We start from the raw sequence: 25,736 nt of genomic DNA on the forward strand, positions 1-25,736 counted from the left end.
AGTTAGAAACATCCATGAGAGAGAAACATGGATCAGCTACCTCCTGCACACGCCCTACTGGGGATGTGCCCGCAACCAAGGTACATGCCCTTGACCGGAATCGAACCTGGGACCTTTCAGTCCGCAGGCTGACGCTCTATCCACTGAGCCAAACCGGTTTCGGCTCATTCTTCCTTTTAATAAAGAATGTACAATTATGCGTGGGTTGGGGTAGAACGGGCTTTGGATATCACTTAAAAAAATGCCTCCAGGCTACAATGTCAAGTGAGACTTGGAAAAGCTAGGGGTCAGAACATTGCTCACAAATTATCCCGGTACAATTTAGCTTATGAGTTTTTTGGAATTACACAAAAAGCATCTGATGACTCATATAACTTGTACCGTAGATGTGTTTTGCTGTTGCACGATCCTTTTAGTCCAAGTGCCCTGAGGAACAAAGTATTAGAGAAGCTGTGATGGTTTTAATTTCCCTCTAGGACTTGCTTTCATTTAAAAACCAGAAAAGGAGGGAAAATGGACTGACCAGCTCCTGACATTATCACAGCTTCAGAATACTAAATTTCCACTCTCTTTGTATCAGGAAAGAGAATGCTACCTTGATACAAAACAAAGAAACAAAAACAAAAAGCAAGACCTACTGCAGAGATGGAAAAACAAACAAACAAAAAACAATTATAGGAAATTCAGAACACTGAATACATTAAAGAAGGTTGGTTCTATGCTACAAGGAAATAGAAGAGTTTCACTTCATAATTCTTAATTCCTGTAGTTCTTTGTGGTGTTTTCAATATGTAGTTACTTGAAAATTCATAAGCAATCCATGGGAGAAGGGCAGAGGTCTCAAAATTTCCCCAGCTCTTTCTCCCTCCCTCCCCCTTCCTTCCTTCCTTCCTTTCTGCCCCTCTCCTTATTTATATACAGACATATACAAGGGTGAGCAAAGGTAGGTTTTACAGTTATGAGTACATGAAACCCAGTTTTTTCTTATATTATTATCTATTAATTATTATATTCTTTGTATTATTTCCATACAACAGTTGTAAACCTACTTTTGCCAACCCCTACATTTTCATTGGAAGGTTTTTATACCTTCTCCCAAACAGACTACCCAATTTTGTTATAAATGACATCTCTATCCTATACAATAAAAGGTTAATACGAAAATTGTCTCCTCGGGAGTTTGACCAACTGAGAGTTTGACCACTTGTTATGATGTGTGCTGACCACCAGGGGGTGGTGCAGAATGAAGGAAAGTCCTGGCTGGCAGCCCCTATTGGCCCTAATGGCTGGAAGGCCTAAGGACCCAATCCATGCACAAATTTCATGCACTGGGCCTCTAGTAAAATATATTTGAATTAGGATGTTCAATTAAAATTTTTTTAATCTTTTTTTTTTTATTACACATTCACAGATGAGTATTACTTTCTGGTTTATGTATGTATAACATAATGTTACATTACTTATAACATAATCTTCATAAATAAAAGAAATAAAATGAGCATTTATCTCTAAAACATAACAATTTTATTAGCAATGCAATACCTCAGATAGGTCCAGTAAGAGCTTTATATTTGTTTGGTATGTATTTGTGGAAATTTTGGAAATAGACATTATAATGTTTTAGAATATTCATATCATTTTTATTCATACATCATGGATATGCTATTTATTTTTATGTATGGATTCCTATGTTCCCATTAATGTGCCTGTCATGGAGTATGTGATCGATGAGGTAAATATCATGTTTTATAGTAACTGTCATCTAAGACATAAACAGAAAGCCGCATGGATAGTGGCCATTCAGTAAACATATTGAGTTAATGGTGACAGGGCTGATACTGGAGCACCATGCTCTTGAATTGCTTTCAGTGGAGATCTGCCAACAATTTGGTGAAATATCATTGAACAACTCTTATTTCATGTTGGCATTTTCCCAGGGTGAACAGACTTTGAGGTGACTATTACAATTATTTTTCCCATTTTTTTTTTATTGTGGCAAAATGCACTAATATAAAATTTATCATAGTAATTTTAAGTGTACAGTTCAGTTTTATTAAATACACTCATAATGTATTATTCACATCATAATCCTTTTCCAGAACTTTTTTCATCTTATAAAGCCACAACTCTATGTCCATTAAATTCCACATTCTCTCTCCCCTCTGCCCCTAACAAGCACTATTCTACTTTCTGCTTCTATAATTTTGATTACTAATAATTATCACTTTTTTTTAGAAAAATAATTTAAATAATTTGGGAAAAAATAGAAATCTAAGGGACATTCACTGGGGGTGGACAACAGTAATAAAATTCAATTTTGTTCAATCATTCGCAGATTACTTAGAGATCTTGAGTAGCAGAAAGAGATCATTTTGTTTCATAATGAAACATTCTTATATGAAAAAGTCTGTTAAAAGAAATATAAGGGGGGTGTATCTTGCCCACCATGTGACAGATATATTTTTTAAAAAATAGAAGTATCAAACGAATACAGCATGGATAAAACAGGAGATACATTTCTGAAGTGGTCTGTTATGTTCACCATTTTAGATATTTTTACTTTGCGTTCTGGAAAATGCTGCAATTTAAATAATTTTGAAATTGAATACCAGATGTATTTACTCTAGAAATACCCATCCACTTAATAGCTGAATCTGTAGAATAGCAGACTTTTAAATCATATGCACTGTTGTACAGAGGTACAGAATTGAATTTCTAAAACTACTGCAAATGAGTCTCTGAAATAAACACTTTAACAGGAAGAACCTCAAACTGGTTACCAGAATGCCATTCCTCCAACTTTATTAACAGATAATAAAAAAATGATTTAATTACATTTTACTCCTATTTGCCGATTTGTGAAAAGGATGCAGAACTCTCCACATAAGGAGGCACTTGCTAATTTAGATTCTGTAAGAAATATGGATAGCTTGGTTTGCAAATAACTACAAACAATACTTAGGATGCAAACTGCTTTTAAAACTTGAATATATCAGCTTCATTTCTCTAAAACATATAGTTTGTCTTATCATCATCCAGCTATCAAGGTTTAGACATTATCTATAAATGTGAAGTCCAAGAAATCTAAGGGGAAAATAAGAGTCTTCATGGAGCTAACCGTCTTGAGAGAAGAAAGAACCATAAATAGACAATTCATCCTGTCACAGGAGTGAGGCTTTGATGGAGTATGAACAAAGTCTTCTTGGAATCCAGCAGAGAGGGCTGGAGTGGCTTCCCAAAGTAGTGACATTGCAATAGGGCAGTGGTTGGCAAACCGCGGCTCGCGAGCCACACGCAGCCCTTTGGCCCTTTGAGTGTGGCTCTCCCACAAAATACCACGTGTGGGCACGCACGTCCAGTGCGATTGAAAGTTCGTGGCCCATGCGCAGAAGTCGGTTTTCGGCTCTCAAAAGAAATGTCAATAGTGTTGATATGTGGCTCTGTTGACTAAGGAGTTTGCCCATCACTGCGATAGGGTGGGCATTAACGGTGAGGGGAAGACAAACGGGTGGCCAGGAAGCAGACACAGCCTCTGCAGGGTTAGCAACGCGCCTAGAGCTCTGGGGAAAAGTGACTTCAAAGAGGCTGGAGTCAGCTGCTGTCCCTCAGTTGCTGTGTAACATAGAAACGTCTTTAGCCTCTCCTGGCTACGTCCTCATTCGGGAAAAGATGGGAGGCTAACAGGACTACTGCATTGGGAGGATGGAGTGGTGCGTGTGCAATGCTGGCGACGTCTGCTCCCCACTTGAACACTCAATAAGCACGAGCTGCTGCACACTGGACATCCTGGGTTTGTGACCTCATCACATTTAAATGGCTATTTAATCACATTGGGTTTCCTTGTTCTTATCTATGTCTTGAGGAGGATCAAACCAGGTGATCTTCTAAAGTCTCTTGCAGCTCATAGACTCTTATTGCTGAAAAGCCATTGCCACATACATCCCTATGTCCTATTTATCCCTAAAGCTTGGGAATAACTTTTATATAAGAAAAATGTCCCATTAAAAAAAATTTAAGGTGTTAAATTTGATGAATAAGAGAGTCATAGAACTGTCCTTTGTGTGTTCAGGTTGATTCACTGAACACTGAAAACCCCTGACTTTATCTCAGATAAATTAACTTTTTTTGAAGGACGTCAGAAACATGATAGAAAGTATCTGAAAAACATGGCCAGAGGTAGAGACTGCCCCTTCTTGATAACAGCGCTTCACCCTCTAAATATAACATTGGCAAAGGGGGGACTGGCTAGAACCTATTTGTTTTGTGGCTGCTTCAACTCAGTCTCTTGTTGGATTGTAACTTAAGAATAAAATGTAATAGCTTAACAGACACTATGACTTATCTGTTCCTTGACAAATTACTATGGAAAAAGCACTGAACTACTCAGCTGGTATTTGTGTTTTTTGATAATATGTATTATAATGGCACAGAGAATGGTCAGAAATTTAAGAGCAAAAGCAAGGGGGGGGGGGGGGGGGGAGCGGGGAAAGCCCTGTGGGTTTACACGTACTTTACAAACTTTTCTTTTTTAATTCAACAAATGTTTATTGACCAACTATTATATGCCTAGTAGGGTTTAGACAATAGCAAAGCGCAGATGGATTTTTAAAAAGATTTATCACCCAGGAGGAGTGAGAAGACACCAGGGGATGAAGGACAATGAGTTACCGGAGTTTAGGTCCCTGTGTGGTCCCGGAGATTTTAGCTGTGTGGGAAAAGGATGAGTAATAATATGGGTAAGGTCAGATAATGGGATGCCCACTATGGAAGTTATGGAAGAGTTATAGAATTTCATCATGTGTCAGTTTAAGGAGGCATGAGAGGGGAACGAACGTCTAGCATAAGATAAAGAACAAGATTAGTGGGAAGGAGGTGGTGAAGGTACGCTAGGATGCATCTCAGAGATCATTAAGAATAGGAGTAAGGTTGTGAGAGGGACAGTGTGCCCAGAGCACAGCCTGGTGAGAAATGAGGGAGAGTGGCCAGGAGTTGGATAGATGACAGCAACAATGAGTGGTGTGAGGTTTATGTTAGGAGATTTTTAGGGAGGAGGGAGAGAGATTGGTCTAGAAGGGGCAATAGGGAGCAAGAAGGACTGCTAGCAATAATGTCCCGAGGAATAATTATAAGGAGATGAACTGAGGGAGTGAAAAAGGAAGACGGACCAAAAATACCAGAGGGAAGGTTCTTGGGGCCACTGTTAGGAAGTCCATTCGATTTGCATGGAATTGTTCATATTCACATCTCTTAGCTCAGGTGAATGTGGCCGGTGCCTTTTTCACTTTCTAAAGTGAAACTGATTTGGGTGATAAATTATATGATCATTCTAGACATAATGGACTGCAGAATGAAAACGAACACACTAGTTGTAAACACACACACACAGCAGTTAGTGGAAATAAAAGTGTAATCCCTACACTTCCTTGCACACTTTTTTTAAATTGATTTTAGAGAGAAAGGGAGAGGGAGAAAGATAGAAACATCAATGATGAGAATCATTGATCAGTTGCCTCTTGCACGCGCCCCACTGGGGATGGAGCCCGCAACCCAGGAATGTGCCCTTGACCGGAGTCAAACTCTGGACCCTTCTGTCTGCAGGTTGATGCTCTAGCCATTGAGAAAACCAGCTGGGGCCCTCACTCACTTTTTAAATGAAGCTAAGATTTTCTTACCTTTATTTCTTTTTCTCTTCCAGCAGAGTTTGTGAAAAGTGATTTTGTCTCCTTTTAAAAAATATTTAATATTTATTGACTTAAATTTAGTTACTTTCAGAACTTTTAAAAAATATATATACTTTATTGATTTTCCACAGAGAGGAAGGGAGAGGGATAGAGAGCTAGAAACATCAATGAGATAGAAACATCGATCAACTGCCTCCTGCACCCCCCCCCCCCCCCCCCCCCCCCCCCCGCCACTGGGGATGAGCCCAAAACCAAGGTACATGCCCTTGACCGGAATCGAACCTGGGACCTCTCAGTCCGCAGGCTGACATTCTATCCACTGAGCCAAACCGGTTTCAGCTACTCAGAACTTTTAATCTTTAAAAAAAATATTGAGTGGAGAAATTTGGACTAAATTTTAAATACCTCTGTGGGAAAAATGAAGTTCGAATAAGTATAATCCTGACTCAATTTGAATTATTTTTCCACCCTGCTATTATTAGAGAAACATAACTATGAGAAAAACTCCTTTCTAAAATGTATTCATAAATAAAAAAGGATGGCCTGTTCGTCCTAGTGGAAGTATGCCTTGTACTCAGTTACTCTCTTCCTGGAATCCAAGTGCCTCTGGATTTCACGAGTCGCTTTGTGAAGAGCGAGAAGGAGGTGTTGGAGAGGGAAAAGAAAAGAGGTTCGGCTTTTCAGGCAGAAGTACTGCTTTAGAATTCCGTTAGAGCCACTCACTACCTCAGTATCTGTGAGTATATTACCCAAATTCACTCCACAAGAGGAATGACACTTCTTAAGAGTGTTTGAGAAAATTAACTGAAAAAATATGTCTGAAAGGACTTAGGGTTGCCTCAAACATACCTTGGCAACTTCATTTTCAGCTTCTTCTCTTTGAATCTATAGTCCTTCAAGTGAAACTAGTTTGAAAAATATTTTCAAATTCCTCCAAGTTTCTAAATCAAAGATTTAAGACATTCAAAATCAAATTCAGGACATTCTCTTGATGGGGCAGGAAAGTAAATCAAAGGATTTTCAATTTGACAAGAATTTCCCCCAAGAAATTAAGACACTTGAACCTTAATTAACCTGGTGGATTATTTACTTCATAGCTCTATTCCCTGGGTGTTCTGATTAATCAAATTTTTTTATGTGAGGGTAATATGACACAACGTAAGTATTTAAAGATGAAATGCTTTTATTTATGTGCCATACATGGCCACATTCTTCTGGTAGACATTATATATTATTTGTGTAAGAGGCAATACTAGGCTCCTATTTGTCACAGTTTATTTGTTCTTTCCTCTAAAAACTTATTTCTACTAGGTAATTTTTTATATTTGGATGTAATTCTTCATCTTGATCTTTCACTAGAATCCTGAGATTAGAATTCAGATAGCAAAAGGAATGGAAATAATAGTTCAAGTATTAATATATGCTGGACATTATTGCTAGATGTTTTACTTAGTTTATTCCTTATAATTCTATTAGGTAAAGTTTGTTTTGTTTTTTTTCACTTTAAAATGAAAACCTGAGCTCCAAAAAATTTAAGCAGCTTTCCCATATTCTAAGCACTGGAATTAAGATTTTAATCTGGTCTTATAGACTTTAACATTTATGTCCATTTTATTACATGCTATCATCCTATCCTATTCTATCCAATCTAATTCAATCCAATCCAATCCTATCCTATCTTATCCTACCCTACCCAATCCATGACTATATTGCATGTTATTGACTTAAAAGTACTGACAGATCTCATTTCCATAAACAGCAAAATTTCTTCATAAAATGGAAATGGAAACAAACGGGTAGGATTGATGTTAGCGGTCAATAGTATGCCACCCTTGGTGAATATTGGTGGTGGGTGGTTATGAAGTGGTTACTACCAGCAAGATATCAAACCCATTCTCTGGCATTTAATTCATCAATACAGTGACTAGCCTTTGTGCTTTGAAGGCATTCTTCTCCTTGAGAGCCTTCTACTAAGACAAGTGATAAGGCTTATCACCCAACTCCTGCGTTAAGTCCTAACAGTGGACGCCAGGTGATGTTTGATGGGACACCAGTCGGGAGGATAGGAAATGCAGCATGCCAGAAACACACTGGCCAATCTCACACATCTTCCAAGTGAAATAAAACTGAAAAGATAATGTGTGTGTATGGACACAAACATACGTGAACACACAGAAAGATTAGTTCCGTAGTTGTTACATTCCAGAGATGTGATTTGGATGATAAAGGAGTAGAATGATGAACTATACTGGAACTTTTTGTTTGATATAAATTTGTACTCTCTTAGTCAAAGATAATAATGTTTTTTAGTTCCAAACTGAAGTCAGAGACACATCACTCTATAACCTATTTCCTTTTTTTTTTTTTTTTTTTTTTTTTTTTGGCTGGAAGTATACTCAAATGGAAGCCAGTGATCTCATTTTCTAATGCTCAGATCAAAGGGAAAAAAAGAATCAAAGAATCAGTTGGCATAGGCTCATGAGATAAAAGGGTTTCCTAAGTGTCAATCTGTTCATCAATTCTTCAGAGAAGGGGAAAATGAGGGTAGCTGAATTACACAGGCCTTGCAATTAGATGAACTGAATCATATGTTCCTTACTCTGAGAAATGTAGACGTAGAACATAACAGATGTATATGTGAGTCGTAGACTTTGTCCAGAACCCATTAAGCACATAATGAAAAGAGTGGGGAATGGATGACTGAGTGTGCTTAAGACTGTCCAGGGAGAGGGATCGATCTTCTGTCGCCTGTCTCACTCCCGTGGCTATAAACCAGACAAGGCCACAGACAGTGATGGGCCCTTAGTGTTCCTCCAGACCCTCTGTGCATGTGGCAGAATTTAATCACAGGGGTCAGCAGAGGACTGGCCTATGTGAACGAATCAAAAAATAATTTATTTTCTGATTACTGTCTTTCAAATGCTAGTAAGAGCTGAGCCCAAAACATGGTGGTGCCCTCTTCAGATAAAGGAAAAGTACAGTGCAAACATTAGGCATTCTACAATCACGGTGTACGTGTCTTGCTTTATGCATTCCATCCTAAAACATTTAATTTTGGCAGTGGCCCTGGTACTCAGTGGCTGGCACTTGGGTAGAATCTCAACTACTAGTTTAATTGCTGAATGCATGAAATGAATTGTGCAATGAGTTTTCTCTACTGAAAGTCATTATGGAAGCTAAGTACATCCATCTCAGAACTTTTATAGTTCAGTGAACAAAGGATATGGTTAAGGAGTGTCGAATTTCTTGCAAGAACCCACAGAGCATTCTTCAGTTACTTTTTCCCCCAATTCTTTTAACCAAAAACTGTAACAAACCACAAGATGTATAGGAGGCTGTCACATTAGAGTAATGACCCATTACTAGCTCATAACACTGCATTAGTAACCGCCGTCTAATAGAAGAGTGCTTAAGAAATAATGGGCTGAAATGTTACATTTCTTTATGATGGCATCTTTAATAGTAACTTTTTAATTCCCTTTGTATTCATATTTCATTTTATATTACCACCCCCTGGGGCAGGCAAATGGGATGGTTATATTCCCATGCCCTCCTGCATGAGGCGGGGTAGAGAACACTGCTCGGGACTGTGGGTTTCTGCCACAGCCCACTGGCTCCTCTGGGATGGCAGTGCCAAGTGACCTCTTGAGTGTAGCTACTACCCCTTGCTCCTAGCAACTGAGTTCTGCTAAAGTGTGGTTGCTGCGGTTGCCAGGATATTATTCTATTCTTGTCCTCCACGACCACGCCAAAGAGAAGAGAAAGTATCAGCCAAACTAGAGTGAAGACACAGGGATGGGGACCCAGGAAAACAGAGTGCCCTCCCCTTTAACAAAGAAATACACTGAAGAGTGACTTCATGGTTAATGCTTTCACATAATGTATAACTTTTCTTTGAGGGGAAATCAGAAAAACAATTCTTAAAGACAATCTGCCAAAAAAATATGGTATTAAACTATTAAGGGACAATTCACCACCTTATTATTATTCATTGAAAGCCACTTTTTTTTTCCCCAGTGGAAGAGAGGAAAATGTATTATAATTGTCAGAATGACCTGAGAGATCCTGAACTATAATTACCATCTTGTGTCACATACAAAAAGTTGGAAGTAGCTGAAACCGATTTGGCTCAGTGGTAGAGCGTCGGTCTGCGGACTGAAAGGTCCCAGATTTGATTCCGGTCAAGGGCATGTACATTGGTTGGGGACACATCCCCAGTAGGGGGTGTGCAAGAGGCAGCTGGTCGATGTTTCTCTCTCATCGATGTTTCTAGCTCTCTATCTCTCTCCCTTGCTCTCTGTAAAAAATCAATAAAATATATATATATATATATATATATATATATATATATATATATATATATTAAAAAAAGTTGGAAGTAGATATCACATAAGGCATACAGATTTCTGAAACGTTAAAAGGTGAAAAATGTGTGCATCGTGGGTTTGTTAAAATAACACACTATATACCTCATTCAGAATTTCAATCAATTCTGAGATAAAATTTGTTCCCTATTTATAGAAAAGGAGGTAAATTAAGTTTTTCAGGGTCATTTAGCTAATAAGTAAAGACAGAATGAACTCGAGTATATATTTGCTTGACTATTATGTTCAAACTCTTCATTATGCAATGTTGTTTCTTCAGTTCCTTGTACAGATAAGAAATAAAAATAGGTACCAACTAACATGTTTATAGAACTTTATAGCTGCCGTGTTTGTCATAGGCCTAGTAATCTGCTAGGCATCATCAGCCCTGTTTTTCAAATGAGAAAAGCTGGACCCAGGAAGACAGAATGACTCACTCAAGGTCACATAATTAGAAAGTGTCAGAGCCAGGAGTGAAACCCAAGATAAATGACTCTTCATGCAAACCATGTTTGACTAAGGTAAGACATTAACCAGCTACCACGTTTGAAATTAGATCACAGGCATAAAGATTATTCAAAGAGAAATATATTGGACATATAAGAAGAGATGTCGCACATGTCAGATGAATTTATTGAGTTATTCAATGAATTATTGAATGGCTACTTTGATGTAGGTTGTTAAGAGTAGTGAATAAAAGGCAAAAATCACATGGAACTTCTAATTTCTATAGAGAGAAATAAGGTAGGAGAGGGTAGGAAGGGGGAGCTTGCAATTTCAAATAGTGGCCAAGGAAGGTGGCCCTGCAAAGGTGTGACATTTGAGCCAAGATAAAGGCAATAAAGAAGTGAGCCACATGGATGGCTGTGACAAGAACATTCAGGCAGAAGGAACAAAGGACCTGAATTGGTAATGTGCTGGTCTATTGCAAGAGCAGCTAAAGAGGTCAGAGAACTACTGGGGGCAGAGAGTGAAGTGGGTATGCTGACATATCACACAGGGCCTTGTAGGCCAATGTAAAGACTGGAACAGAACAAAATGCTGACGTTGGGCAGAGCAGCCTCATGGAATTTGGAATATGGTCAACTTGAATGAACCTGTTCTAGGCCTTCCAAGTATGTCTACATCATCAGTCCAATTTAGTCTTGGGCTACCTGGCAAATGGATGTTACTCTGTGTCTACCTTGTTACTGTTTTATAAAACATGACCTATCTTGAGCGTGTTGATAGGCTAGCTTCCAGATTAATAGACAGCTAATAAATAAACATGTATTAGAGACCTACGATCAGTGCTGGATATTTTAAGAAAAGTATCCGGACTCACATGCTTGGTCATTCCACCACCCCCATTGTGAAGGACAGGATGAGTAAAGTGAGAATGAAGTCAAGGAGGCTGTTACAGCAGTCCAGGCAAAATGATGATGGTGAACTGGGAGAGGAGAAATGGGAAAATGGGGTAGAGATAAGAAGTACCCAAGAGATGGACCAATCCTAGGTTAGGGAAAGATGAGATGAGCAGTGTGTGAGTGAGAGGTGGGTCAAGGTTGACTGTGGTGGTCCAGCATGGGTGACTGTGTGGATGCCATCTTTCCCTAAGAATATGGGAAGGAAAAAGGTTTGCTCATGAAGAAGGCAAGAAAACAAGTTTCATTGTTCTGATGCAGGCGGTTTCAGTGGAAGGAGGGGATCACTAGGAAGTATCCAGATGAAGATTCTTGGAGGTCTTAGGGCTTTACCTTAGACCTAAAAGATGATCGGGATTTGGAATAGAGAAGGGAAGGAAACACAGACAGCATTCCAGGCAGAAAAAAAAAAATGAACAAAGGCATAGACGTGGCAGAGTAACGACATGGGTCTTTGTAAGCAGGAGAGCAGTGGAGGAAAGGATGAAGAGGATGGTTCTTGGATGCTGAGGAGTTTGCATCTGAAATCCTCCTTTCAGAAAGGGAATTCACTGTTTCCGAAGGCATCTAGGCCCACTGTTGATCGGGAACCTTAGGTGACTACTAGTAGTAGTAGCCATAAATGTCCTGCTGGTATTGCTAGTGATCTCATACAACTACACTTGGTTGGTGCTGGGCAGCTGGGCCGCTCTAGCCAGAACTCGGCTCTCCTGAATCCCATCTCAAGACTAAGCAGATGTGTTAGTAGTTTAGAATTCATGACCCCTGCTCTTTCTTCCTCCAAACACATATTAGTTATATTTTAAGTGTCAAAAAACAAGTTTAACATTTTATCTAAATTGATTTCCTTTCACCATGAAGCATTCATTGTTCTTTTAATTTGAACGAAATAAATTCTGTAATGAATTTTTCACAATGCTGATATACTAAAGCAAAATAAACTTTTAGTCTATCCTGTATTGTCTAGCCGATCAGACACAGTAATAATAAAAATTTCAACTCTATCCAAATAATACATAACTTGGATATATATTATTTGGAGATATATATATATATAAAATAGAAGTCTCAGCTGTAAAAAAATATCAATTGCTTGGCTTAGTCTGAAATTATTGCCTGTGGTGGTGGGATACTGGTAGTGTCTTTTCAAGTCCATAAGGAAAAAAAAAAAATACAAACCAGAGCATTAGCTACAGTTAAGTATTTTCCTGAAATACATTCACATCTCTCCCCTTCATTTCCCCTTGGCAACCACCGAATCCCTAACAGCGCTGATAATTCATCATTTCTTGCTTCAGTGCCGCCTGGAAAACAAAGCCATCCTGAGCTCCGTCCGTGTCCTTAGGAACCGAGACAGATCACAGGTGACACGGGGCGCGGCTCCCTCCACATGAGCTCTGCCAGGAAATCCTGCTTCTCCCATAATACGATCGGAAACTCTGAGCTCACATCAGCTACAGGGCAAGCTGCTAAACGCCTGTCAAAAACAACAAAAAGAAGGACGGAGCCCTTCCTTCCTTCCTTGTAATTTTAAGCCGCCTCTGCCTCTTTCTTCCCTTTTACAGCTTCCTTCATTTTCATTCATTTCCCTGCCGCGCTGGCTCTGCACCGTGTACAGCTTCCATACCTAATTTTTTTTTTCCAAGGGCTTAGATGCAATAAAACCACTTTCCTCTCTGACTGCCTAAATGCGCATTTCAGGAACACACTCCCTTTGGTTTTCTACCTCTGCTAAATTCGATCTCAATTTTCTGCTAATTGTGCTCTAAATTCTCAGAAATGTGCCTCAGAGCCTGGATCACGAGGAAGAGGAAGCGAGTTTGGCAGGCAAACGCAGCAAACAGCTAAGGGACAGAGATAAAACAGGCGCTGGTCCCTGGGAAATGACTGGAAGGAAGTCAGATTTCCAGCCCGAGACACAGGAGCCCACTTCTCCCTTTGGGCCCAGAGCTTTGGATGCTACCTAGACACATCTTCAATAGCTGCTTCACCAAGGACGCTAAGTGCTGTACAAAGGGATTCCCCCTACAAGCCAATAAAAATAAAATAAAAATCACTGATCAAACACAGATTCTTCATGAAAGGAGGCATTTTTGTTTTGTCCCTTAATAAGTTGGAACCTTCCAGAACAGTGCCCAGCACATAGTAGGTGCTTGATAAGTATTTGTTAAAAGAGCAATTTCACTGGATGCACCATACACAAAAATGTTCTCTCTCAAACAGTAAGCAAGAAGCCCTTTAACTTACAACTGTTTTCCAAATCGCTTACTCTCCATTCCCAGATCGTCGCTATAAAAGCCAAGTACAGTCGAGCATCAGAAACAAACAATAAAACATCGCATTATGAACTGCGTTTTTGCTTCGCGATTTGAAAGATTTGCCATTAAACACCGATTTCTTTCTTTCATGTTTGTTATCTACACTTCCATTTCCAATTTACCCCCTTATGTGGAGTGACAGTTCACTATTCATCCTTCAAATAAGAGAACGAGCATATAAACACCTAGTACCTTATTTCACCGGGAATTCAAAGATTGCTTTTTCAAAGGAGGAGTGAGGCGGTTATTCTCCTTTTTAACGCTCACTTCCATTTTTGAAACTTCGTTCTTACCAGGTTGAAACTTTGGTAGTTTACTTTTTTTTGCCCATTACACAAAGGAACACATTAGATAGGACATCCTCTTGTGGCACAATGTAACACAGTGTCATCAGGAGAGTTTTTTGTTTTGTTTTTTCCTCCTGGTTTGTTTTAACCGCCAACCATAGGCCATTTGACAAGTAATTCAGTTACTATTATAACCAGATCTCCTCATTCAGCATAGAAAAAGAACTACATTATTTTTAATTTTGTCTTCTTCTAAATGGAAAGCACGTTTTGTCATTTTGGATGCTTCCAGTAGAGTCATTAGAAAAACCCCCCAACTTGTATATTTTTCCCAAAACATCTCTTTTCTGGCGATGAGTTAAAATGTGAATAATGAGGAGGTGAGGGGAAAAGGACCCATTATTTTGTGGAGTCAGATGGTTTCAAGGTCCTTTAGTGCATATGAGGCTGAATGGTTATAAGATGCCTTACCTGTCCATAGCCTTGGGGAATTCCACTATCTCTGAACTGCTAACTTGTATCCTGAAGTCTGCAGGCAAAGCCCACAATAGGGCCTAATTAATCAAAATTTCTCCCAAGCACCGGGTCCAACCTAAAATAAGTGAATGAATGAATTAATAAAAAGTAAATAGCATATGCTTTTTCCTAACATTTGTTTTAATTTTGATAAAAAAAAAATGTACAATTGCTCAAGAATGAATACAATTGGTGCTGATTCCGCGGCATTTCCTCCCCTCCCCCCAATGTCTCCATTGATGAGTCAGCTTCCCATTGCCAACAAACTTCCTTTTCCCTAAACTTAAAGTAAATGTTTAACAAAAGCTTTTATTGGCTTTGCTCCCCACCTGAGGCTGTTGTCACCTCTCTTCTGTTGAGTCCTCCCCTCCCCATAGTTTGTTCAACAACCAGTCTACACCCAGTGTCCTCTGGCTTGTCTCAAACCTCTGGTTCATTTCCTCTCCATCTTGAAGGGTATTCTCTCCTCTGGTACCTCCGATTTTCTATGGATGTGTTTGTGATGTGATTTAGATCGTAGGCCATTTGGATCATTACCACCAACACACAGCACACTAGTTTGTGCATACACACACACATTTTAACACAATAGGAATTCTAATGTTAGCTGCCAGGAGGAATCACAAAGGGACTTGCAACTAAGAGCAAATTCTTCTTAGAATGAGTCCTGCAACATTATTTATGTTAAAATAGCTATTTTCCAACATTTCATGGGTCATCAGAAACAAAATTTCCAAAAGGAGAGAAAAGGGACTTTGCCACAATGTGGGGTTCTTTATACTCTTCCCACTTAGGCTCCACCCCTTAGAAGCCTGCTCAATGAATATTCATAAACTTTCCATTCCTATTAGTATCTTTGTGAGTGAAAGGGAAAAGGTGTGGAGAATCTGTGCTCCTCTTCCAAACCCCAATGGTTTTATTTATTTTTTTTATTATATTTTATTGATTTTTTACAGAGAGGAAGGGAGAGAGATAGAGAGTTAGAAACATCAATGAGAGAAGCATTGATCAGCTATCTCCTGCAACCCCCCCCCCCCCCAGGGGATGTGCCCACAACCAAGGTACATGCCCTTGACCAGAATTGAACCTGGGACCTTTCAGTCCGCAGGCTGACACTTTATCCACTGAGCCAGTTTCGGCAACCCAAATGGTTTTAAATCCCCAATATGAAATTGTTCATGATCAGAATCTTCATCCTCTGCCCAGTTAACATTTTAGGGAGAACTTAACTCCATTCTCAGCACATCCATGTGTTTAATTATCACATGGGCACTGAGCTGAGCTCTTCCCCATACATAAACTATCCATTCCTTAGATATACTAAGCTTCTACTCTGCTTCTGGCATTGTTTGATGTACTAGCTTACATTCTACCATGTGGGAGGAGGGGCACTGATCCTATATAATAAAAGGCCAATATGCAAATCGACCAAATGGTGGAACAACCAGTTGCTGTGATACACACTGACCACCAGGGGGCAGAGAAAGCAGCAAGTGCAAAGGACCTGAGGTTGCAAGGTCCTTGGTGTCCTCTCTCCCCTGAGCTCCTGGCGGTACCCTGGAATCTACTATCTAGGATGTCCTCCTCTCTCAGGCTGTCTTATAGGTTGAGATTTCAGTCTCAGCAGTAGTCGGATGCTCAACTAGTCTGAAATGATCACAGACTTCATTTCAATACTTCACATTTCATCTTCAAGGGCTTCAGAAAGAAAAAGCAATTCAAAGCAAGAAGCAAGTCTGTAAATTCACAGGACCACTGCGGACCCCATTGTCTAATATGTCACCTTCCTTATCTAAGAATCCATGGGCCACACTCCATAGAATTTAGTGCCAAGAAACAAAAATGCTTCTGAAAACCTGTCTCCTTTCGAGAACCAATTAGTAAGGAACCTATCCTGTAACCCTTTTATTCTGGCTGCTGGAAACCCCAGAGCTAAAATATGGTGCTCCTGCTACAATAACAATCCCTTCCATGGCTTGTGCTGGGTTCAAACCCCCCCCCCCCCCCGCCCCGACTCCCCACCTCCTCCTTTTATTTCTGTCTGTGGCTTATCTTTATTTTGTTTCATTTTCATTGCCCTGTGTGAAGAGTGCTTTTATTAAGCTGCCCCAGCCCTTTGGGAATAGATGATGTGTAAATCATTAATCATGAGTGCTTTCTAGACAATCACAAGGAACTTCCTCATTGCAAAATCCAGCGTGTTGCCTTGGTCCTATTCTTATCCTCTCTGCCGCATGGCAAAGCTCAGCTGCTCTCCTGTCTTAAGTCTGTCTCTCCTCTCCAACATCCTTTGCAAAATTAACATTCAGATGAATAAAATGGTTGAAAAACAACCCTTCCTTGGTTTCGTGGCATACAACAGTATCTCCACGCATATAACGTAGTTTAGTTTCCTTCTTTCCCCGCATGCCCGGGATTCTATTCTAGGCCTGCGGTGTTCTCTACACGTCTTCCTTTGGCAATCACCTTCCACTGTCACCTCTCAGGAAAAGATTTTCAGATTTTATTTCTAGTCCCAGCCTGTCTCTGGAATTCGCATTCCAAATTCCCTGAAACCATCTGAAGCTCAGCATTCAGATGGCACCTGCAAGTTCTTTGCCCTCCCAGTCCTTAAACTCCCCCATCACATCTCTGTCCATTTCTTGTCCACAAAGTGTTGGTCAGCAAGTTTATCACCTTTCAAGGCAGCCCACCTAGCTAGTCAGCATTGAGGGTTAAAAACCTATTTCCAATAGAATGGCAAAATCTATCTCTCTGATGTGTGCCCACTGGTTTTAATGCTCTTAAGAGAAAGGATGAGAGCTGAGACACATGAAATGCCAAATGTGTACCAGGGGCATTGCCCATATGATCTCCTGACAAGCCTGCCATGTAGTTTTATTATTCCTACTAGTGGCCCGGTGCACGAAATTCATGCAAGGGGTTGGGGGGTAATGTTTCTCAGCCCAGCCTATACCCTCTCTAATTTGGGACCCCGTGGGGGATGTGTGACTGCAGGTTTAGGCCCTATCCCTGTGGCAGTTGGATATCCCTCTCACAATCCGGGACTGCTGGCTTCTAACCACTCGTCTGCCTGCCTGCCTGATTGCCCCTAACCACTCTGCCTGCTGGCCTGCTCGCCCTCAACTGCCCCCCTCAGCTTGCTCACCCCCAAATGCCCCCCTGCTGGCCTGCTCAATACCCCCCCCCCACCTGCCAGCCTTATCACCCCACCACCACCCTGATCACCCACAACTGCCATCTCATCCTGGGCTAATCTCCCACAATTGCCCTCCCCTCTTGGCCCTTAACTGCCTTACCTTGGCCCCGCCACCATGGCTTTGTCCAGAGAATGTCCAGAAGGTCTCCTGGAAGGTCTCCCAGTCTAATTAGCATATTACCCTTATATTAGTATAGATTATATCATTGGGACATCTTAATATTAGTCTAATTATTTCACACAGCCCTTCTCCAAGTGGCGAAGCACTCATATTCTTTAGAGCACATGTGTCAAACACAAGGCCCGCGGGCCAAATCCAGCCCGCCAGGCCTTGCAATGTGGTCCGCACTGCGCTGTCATCACTGCACTCCGCTGTCAGTTTATGACATTGTCAGTTTATGACTGTTCAGTAAACCATTCGGCCCGTGATTTAGGCTGGATTTTAGATTTTGGCCCCTTCTCTGATTGAGTTCGACACCCCTACTTTAGAGGAACTGACTCTATTCCAAGTTCAGAAAGTACACATTCCTCCAATTACTTCTGCTATGAATTATTGTTTCTTTGTAAGTTTACCATCTGTATTGAAAACCTCTAACCATGGTGTAAAAAAAAAATAACAAAACACAGTTCAAATGAACATTCCTGTTGTGGTTTGACTGCACAGAATAGAACCAAACTGTCACCAATTTACGCTAGGTACAGTGGGTGTGCTTCTGTCAACAATCTAAAACCACGCCTGCTGCTTTCTACGAAACCCACTAGACTTTTGGTGGACAGCCTGCTGACCATCTGCTAGAACTCTGACGGAAGGGGAAACTGCTTCCCAAACTGAACTCGGACTGTGTCTTCCCTAACCTCTTCATCAGTTCGGTTTCTCCCGATCTTCACAGCATCTGCAGTAACCAGACATGCAGGCTCAGACGCTCCACGTGAGCTTTAAGGGTCCTTTTACATCTTCTAAGTCTCACTGGTGACCAAATCCAGAGGGCTTTCAGTCAGACCAAGTTCCCACAAGGTCATCTTCCTACTGCCTTAGCTTGGACCTTCCCAGGTCAGGCCTGGACAGCTCAAATTCTGTTCCTGCCCCCACCCTGGCCTCCCCACTGCACAGACCTGAGGGAGCACTAATCTCAGGCTATGATCCCTACCAACATAGCATGCATGGCACTCCATGACTACCAAGGGAAATTCTAGCTATTCACCTTGATATATATATATGTGTGTGTGTGTGTGTGTGTGTGTGTGTGTGTGTGTGTGTTAATATTTTATCTCTTTTTATTCATCTGAATTATTTTTATTATTATTTAAATTTTATCTTTATTGTTGAAAATAATACAGATGTCCCTTTTCCCCCCTCCCCAATGATTTTTTTATCCCAACCCCTTCCTTCTCCACACTATCGTCTGTATCATGGATTATGCATATATGCATATACATTCTTTGGTTAATCTCTCCCCACCCACCTCCACACTCCCTAACCCCATCTTCCCTCTGAGAGTCATCAGTCTGTTTCATGCTTCTATGCCTCTGGATCTATTTTGTTCACCTCATTATTAACACCCACCAGCACCTGTCTCCTTTCTGGCCTTATCACCCTAGGATTTCCTGGATGTGTTATATATTCCTGGAAAACTACACATCAAGTATTTTTTTTGAATTTTCTTAGTTTTGTGCCTTTATTTACATTATTCTTGAGCCTGGGAGACTTTTTTTTTTTTTTTTTTTTTTGCCTGTCAAATTTCTGTTTTTCAATAATTTGAGAAAATGTCACAAACTCTATGAAACTTGTGCCAGACCTGACCATCTAAAACTCGTCTGAAGTTCCTGAGTTCTCACAGCGCTTTACTTTTCTCCTAGAATAGAACAGTAAGAGCAAATTATATTTGTATTTTCTTTCTTCAATTAGCTTTTAGGATCCTGAAGCCTTAGCTATGTCTTATTTAATTTTGCTCTTCCCAGTTACAGAGTAGGGCTCCAGCGAGATGCATGAATGATGAAGGAGAAAGTAGAAAACAAAAGAGGCGATGGAGAAAACATGAGATTCTAATGCAAACACTTGGGAAATCAGACCAACAGGCCATAGTTACAGATGCACCAGAAAGGCCCCGCTCTCCTTCCATTGCTTCTGCTTGCCCCTAACTTAATGTTTGGATTGTACCCTCTGAGCTCTGCTCTCAGGCACAGGGCCTGCTTTTCCCCTGAGGTCTAACCAGACTAGAACTCTCCTGGGGCCAGTGGTGAGAGGCCAACATACCAAGAGCCAACCTTGGTTTTGGTTGGAATCAGCAGCTTCACCGAGTAACTACTTTCAGTGACCTTGCTGAGCAATAAATCTACCTTCCCTTAAAAAGAATCTCCGTGACAATTAGCAGACAAGCTACTCCACATATACATGTCACTCTTTTTTTGTTGTTGTTGATAATCCTCACCCAAGGATGCATTCTTTTCTTTAAAAAAAAAAATATATATATATATATATATATATATTCATATTCATTGATTTCAGGGAGGAAGGGAGAGGGAGAGTTAGAAACATTCATGATTAGAGATAATCATTCATGGGCTGCCTCCTGCATGCCCCACTACTGGAGATTGAGCTTGCAACTAGGGCATGTGCCCTGACAGGGAATCAAATCATGACCTCCTGGTTTATAGGTTGATGTTCAACCACTGAGCCAGACTGGCTGGGGCAAGGATATTTTTTTTCCATTGGATTTTAGAGAGAGTGAAAGAGAGAAAGGGAGGGGAAAAGAAGAGAGAGAAATGTCACATCTGACCAGGGCCAGGGATAGGACCTGCAACCGAGGGCACCCTTTGGTCTGAGGACCGATGCTCTAACCACCAGCCAGGGCAAAGTCTTAATAAAATAAATAATTTTGACATTTAGTCATTGAACTGCCCCACTGCTCAATAAAACACAGCTTGCATCTGCATTTATTCAGGACTGGTAGTTTAAAGCAAAATACAGAGGTCTGTGTACAACACAAAAATCAAATAGATTTTATCTAAGATGAAGTTAAGAGTCATTACATTTTAAAAAATATTTAGAACGATTGTTTTTTGTGTTTTTTTTTAATCAATGCGATCGAATCTTGTTATCACCTACAAGAATTTTTAATTATTTTTTTAAAAATATATTTTATTGATTTTTTTACAGAGAGGAAGGGAGAGAGAGAGTTAGAAACATAGATGAGAGAGTCATCGACCAGTTGCCTCTTGCACGCCCCCTACCGGGGACGTGCCCGCAACCCAGGTACATGCCCTTGACCGGGGCCCTTCAGTCCGCAGGCCGAAGTTCTATCCACTGAGCCAAACCGGTTTTGGCTAGAATTTTTAATTATTTACCATAACCTGTGTCAGGTCAAGGAAAGTGCCTCACATTTTTTGCTTCCTGGAGTTAACATCTATTTAATGAAATTTTACTTCACAAAACACCACTTGCATTACTCAGATGTTCAGTCAATGAAATTACTGAATTAATGGGAAAAAATTACCTTCCTAAGATTAGGTCACATGAATTCCTAAAACTGGAAGTGGTTACATAATATAGCAGAGTTATATAATAATGCATTGAGTGATGCTATACTCTTAGATATAATGAGTTTTAAAGCTAATTGTCTGGTGTCCTGAGCCCAGCCTTCCTGCATTTTGCTTGGCTTTTCCTCATATCTCACTGGAACCGCCCCTCCAGGGTGCACCTTTCCCTTCTATGCACTTGGCTAGAATTACCCAGGCATCAGTCCGTTGTTTCCTGCTATCAACCCACGAACAACATAGGGAGACACACACACACTCAGACATTGACACACAAAATCCTCCTTTCAAAATAATAAACTTTGGAGGCAATTTTAGTGTACAAGGATTTTTTCTATCTCTTTGTTTTCAACATTGAAATGATATGTAAACATATTCTTCAACTAAACCCATCATTTATTTAAATATCGGTGAGTCATTAGATATTGAGTTTACTAAAGGCAATTTGGTCCAAAATATTTCTTCAGTGAAAATGCAGACTACCAGACATGAGCAGATAAAGAAAACATGGGATTCAATAGCTTGAATAAAAATTGACAATATTGTTTACTCATAATTTGGAAGAAATATGACAATTGGGCCAGTCTATTTCTGACTACCAGAAGAGAATAAAACAGCATTTTTTCCTTGACAGATATAATATTTGAATTCCTGATGTGTCTTAAATTTTTCTCCTAAAATTATAAAAATATAACACAAACACCTAGTTTATATAAAATGTTAGATGCACAAAAAGAATTGATACTCTTTTCAATTTATCTGAGAAATAATACACATATTAATAATAATACTACTAGTAAAAAGACAGAAAAGGAAAAAATCAAGCATGAAGCTTTCCCCACAGAACAGGTAGGAAAAGAATAAAACTCCAGTTTACAGTGAAGTATCTAATACTCTAAATTAGAGTATTTAATACTCCAATTCAAAATACAGCATTCGGGTAGTCATAACAATTTGCAAATTATATAGGTCACTCCTTTGCTTTATATCATGTCTGTGCTTTAGTGCCCTCGTAAAAGGTTGTTTGTTTTCCTTTGCTGTTATCTAGTGAGTCTTGATCATACTCACCTCACAGGTCACAGGTGAAGTATTGTATGGTAGTGTGGAATAGAAATAAATGAAGAGGTCAATTGACAGTTTGGCTCAAATAAACTACAAAAACTAAAAATAAAAAAAATAAAACACACACACACACACACACACAAAAACAACACACAAACAAACAAAAAAAACAACACAAAAAACAAAGAGGAAGAAATAAATGGAGAAATAGGTTCATACCTCAAATTAGCAAGTATAGTTATTTCTGAATAGTCCAGCCAGCGGTTTCATGATAAGCAAGTGAATTTAGTGGCTGAAAGAAGAGTTAGGCTTACCTTCAAGTTAACTCATGATTGCATTTAGCTAAACCAGCTGTATATTACAGCCTTTTGCTAGGAAGGACCGAAGTCTTCACAGTGATTTTATAAGTGATATCTAATCTTCCTATATCACAATCAATCTGGTAGTTGCTAGAATTAGAGTTCACCCTAGTGATTTCAAGTAGGTGTGGAAATGGTTTTCTTCCTCTAAAAAAAGAAAAAAAAAATATCTTTGGAGAGTACTTTGGATTTCTGCTCAGTTTACTATATTACAAAAAGATTATTATCAAAGAAGCAACTGCAATAGTACTGGGAGAAAACTAATATTTTTATTGCATGGGAATTGTGGATCCTAAGGAAGGGTGGGGGTATCTCTTTCTCTTTCCCTTGGCTCACCCATACCCAAACATTTTAATATACTTTAAATTATAATGGTCCCTAGCCCTAATTGGTTTGGCTCAGTGGCTAGAGCTTCAGCCTGGGCACTGAAGGGTCCCAGGTTCGATTCAGGTCAAGGGCATGCACCTTGGTTGCAGGCACATCCCCCAGTAGGGGGTGTGCAGGAGGCAGCTGATTGATGTTTCTTTCTCATCAATATTTCTAACTCTCTATCCCTCTCCCTTCCTCTCTGTAAAAAATTAATAAAATATATGTTAAATAAATAAAATCAACCAATCAAATTATAATGGTCCCGCAGAGGGGGAGGCACAGTACACATAGACACAGTGTATGTATATGTTTTCTTTACGGTAATGAGGGAGCAGTGGGAGTCGGGCTGGGTTGACAGTGAGGGATGTCACAGGTGTTTTGTTGTTTGTCTGTGGTGGTGGTTGCTAGGCCATCCACCAGCTGAACCACTTCCTGCTTTCTCTTCCCCTTATCTGAATCTCTGCTTAGCAGCCTTTGTTAGGGGCAAAGACCTGTAGAGGTCTGTGTAGATCAATTCGCCTGAAAATGCTAAATTTTAAAGAGACCTTTGCATATTACCCCCAAGGTGTATTTAGTTATGGCTTGTAAAGTTAGAAGACCAGTGCTCACTAGATAAAAGCAAAACAATAGTAAATTGAAGAAGCCTTTGGAAAGAGGCCATATTTAATTAAATTTTGCATGCAAAATTATATTTCAGAGCCTAGCACATAGTAGGTGCTCAGAATTTTTATGAATGAGTCATGTGACTGGTCGGTGACTGGTCGGTTAAACAAGCTGGTCAGAAAGGATAATATGGCAACTTCAACATTAATAAGGGCCATTAGTTAAGACAAATACTAGCAAGAAATTAAAACCCCTTTGAGCACACCACCTACATGGGGTTTCTTGGGTTTAATCACTTAATTCCAGTATATTACCTAACAATCTTACAGTGACTACATATATATGAAGTATTTTTATAGACCAAATTTAATTGAATCCTTCAACATTGTTGAGGTACGTAGTTTTCAATTTAACAGATGATGATACCAAGGCTCAACAAAGTTAAGGCTAAATCCTGGTTATTCGAATCCAAAAATTGGGCTTTTTTTTTTTTTTTTTTTTTTTTTTTTTTTTAACCAAATTTCTTTTTCTGCTTTCAAAGTCCCTTTTTTTTTTTCAAGGGCAACTTTCCATAGTCTTTTTCATATTCTCTAAATTAAATCAGGTAGAATACTACTTTTCACACAGAAGACTTTGGAATAGTTGTCAATCTTGATTAACTGAAGCTGCCAAAAGCAGGGGACGGAGTTGAGGGAAACAGGATGGGTTCATAAGGTAGTCTTCCCCAAACCAACATTGGCTCATAAAAATCTCTAGATTAGATAGCCTTTCACAATACACCCGAAACAAGCTCCCACCTCTCACTGAGTCTAGAAATAAGTAGGGACAGCGTTGTCAACTTACACAAAACATTTTTCCATGAAATTTATCTCAATATGCCATTAGGAAGACCTGAACTAACTGAAGAGATGAAATAAACATTTACCTGCTCATTTCATGTATGTCATAATTTCCCTTGGGTTGTGAATGCTTTATTGTAATGCATGGCTCTTGAATTATAACCTTTGTATTTCAATAGCCAATCAGCAATACTGAGAAAAGCCTGTGACCTAATACAAGGAAGTAAATATTTGCTTTGTGAAACACATTCATTGTCTATAATAAAACTGTGTATTGACACAGCGCTATTTTAAAAATCTCAGGCACAACGTTTACAAATTTTAAAAAGAGATTTTAGATGTTTATTACTCATGCTAGAATTTCAAGTAGGAAGCACTCATATAATTTAATTTCAAAAGCCTGCACATCTAGTGAACGGCAGAGCAAGAACTCAAATCCAGGTCTATTTGAACCGAGATTTTGAGTTCCACCATGACTCAGGGCTTCTTTCGGAGCCTCCCATTCACTATAAACTCCAGGCTCTGGATTCTGAATTACGGAGGGCTTTACTACATTGGATAAACTGGAACTAGCAATAATTATAAAATGTTACATTGTCTAGGTAGTTGAATATCTAAGGGGTTTTAATAATGTTCTCAAGCTAAATATTTAAGCTATTGAAACCAAATTTGTCCAAAGTCATGGAAATAAAACTGTCAAAACCAGGAGCTTACAAGAGCACTGAGTTAGGTGAGGTACTATAGATACGGACCTCATTAAGACACTAGATTAGATTCTTACCTTTTAAGTATTTAAATTTCACGTCATCTTAAAATTGGAGATATGATTCTTATCTGACATGGTTTTATAATGAAATGTAATTGGTTTCATTCTGACCAGACATTGCAACTAATGCTCTATAGGACCTCCATGTACTCCCATGTTGTCTTTCCACTTCATTTATTTCAAGAAAACTCAAAAGGTCTAGGCCAGTGGTCGGCAAACTCATTAGTCAACAGCACCAAATATCAACAGGACAACAATTGAAATTTCTTGTGAGAGCCAAATTTTTTTAAACTTAAACTTCTCCTAATTGCCACTTCTTCAAACTAGACTCTCCCAGGCCGTGTTATTTTGTGGAAGAGCCACACTCAAGGGGCCAAAGAGCTGCATGTGGCTCATGAGCCACAGTTTGCCGACCACTGGTCTATAATATTGGTAA

General features: G+C 39.6%; 1 protein-coding gene across 3 annotated transcripts in view; it reads right to left on the bottom strand.

The window, feature by feature from the left end:
- Positions 1-25,736, bottom strand: part of RGS17 (regulator of G protein signaling 17) — a 76,804-nt gene that overhangs the window by 45,945 nt on the left and 5,123 nt on the right. For 2 of the 3 annotated variants that reach the window (XM_084890200.1, XM_084890199.1), the window contains exon 2: positions 14,525-14,645. The exons of the other annotated variant lie outside the window; for it this stretch is intronic. In XM_084890200.1, the coding sequence (XP_084746326.1) occupies positions 14,525-14,532 (8 nt within the window). In that variant the 5' untranslated portion in view covers positions 14,533-14,645. The remainder of the gene's footprint in view (positions 1-14,524; positions 14,646-25,736) is intronic. 3 annotated transcript variants of the gene reach the window in all.

Source organism: Pipistrellus hanaki (genome assembly GCF_964339955.1).
Source record: "Pipistrellus hanaki genome assembly, chromosome: 7".
Taxonomy (NCBI): domain Eukaryota; kingdom Metazoa; phylum Chordata; class Mammalia; order Chiroptera; family Vespertilionidae; genus Pipistrellus; species Pipistrellus hanaki.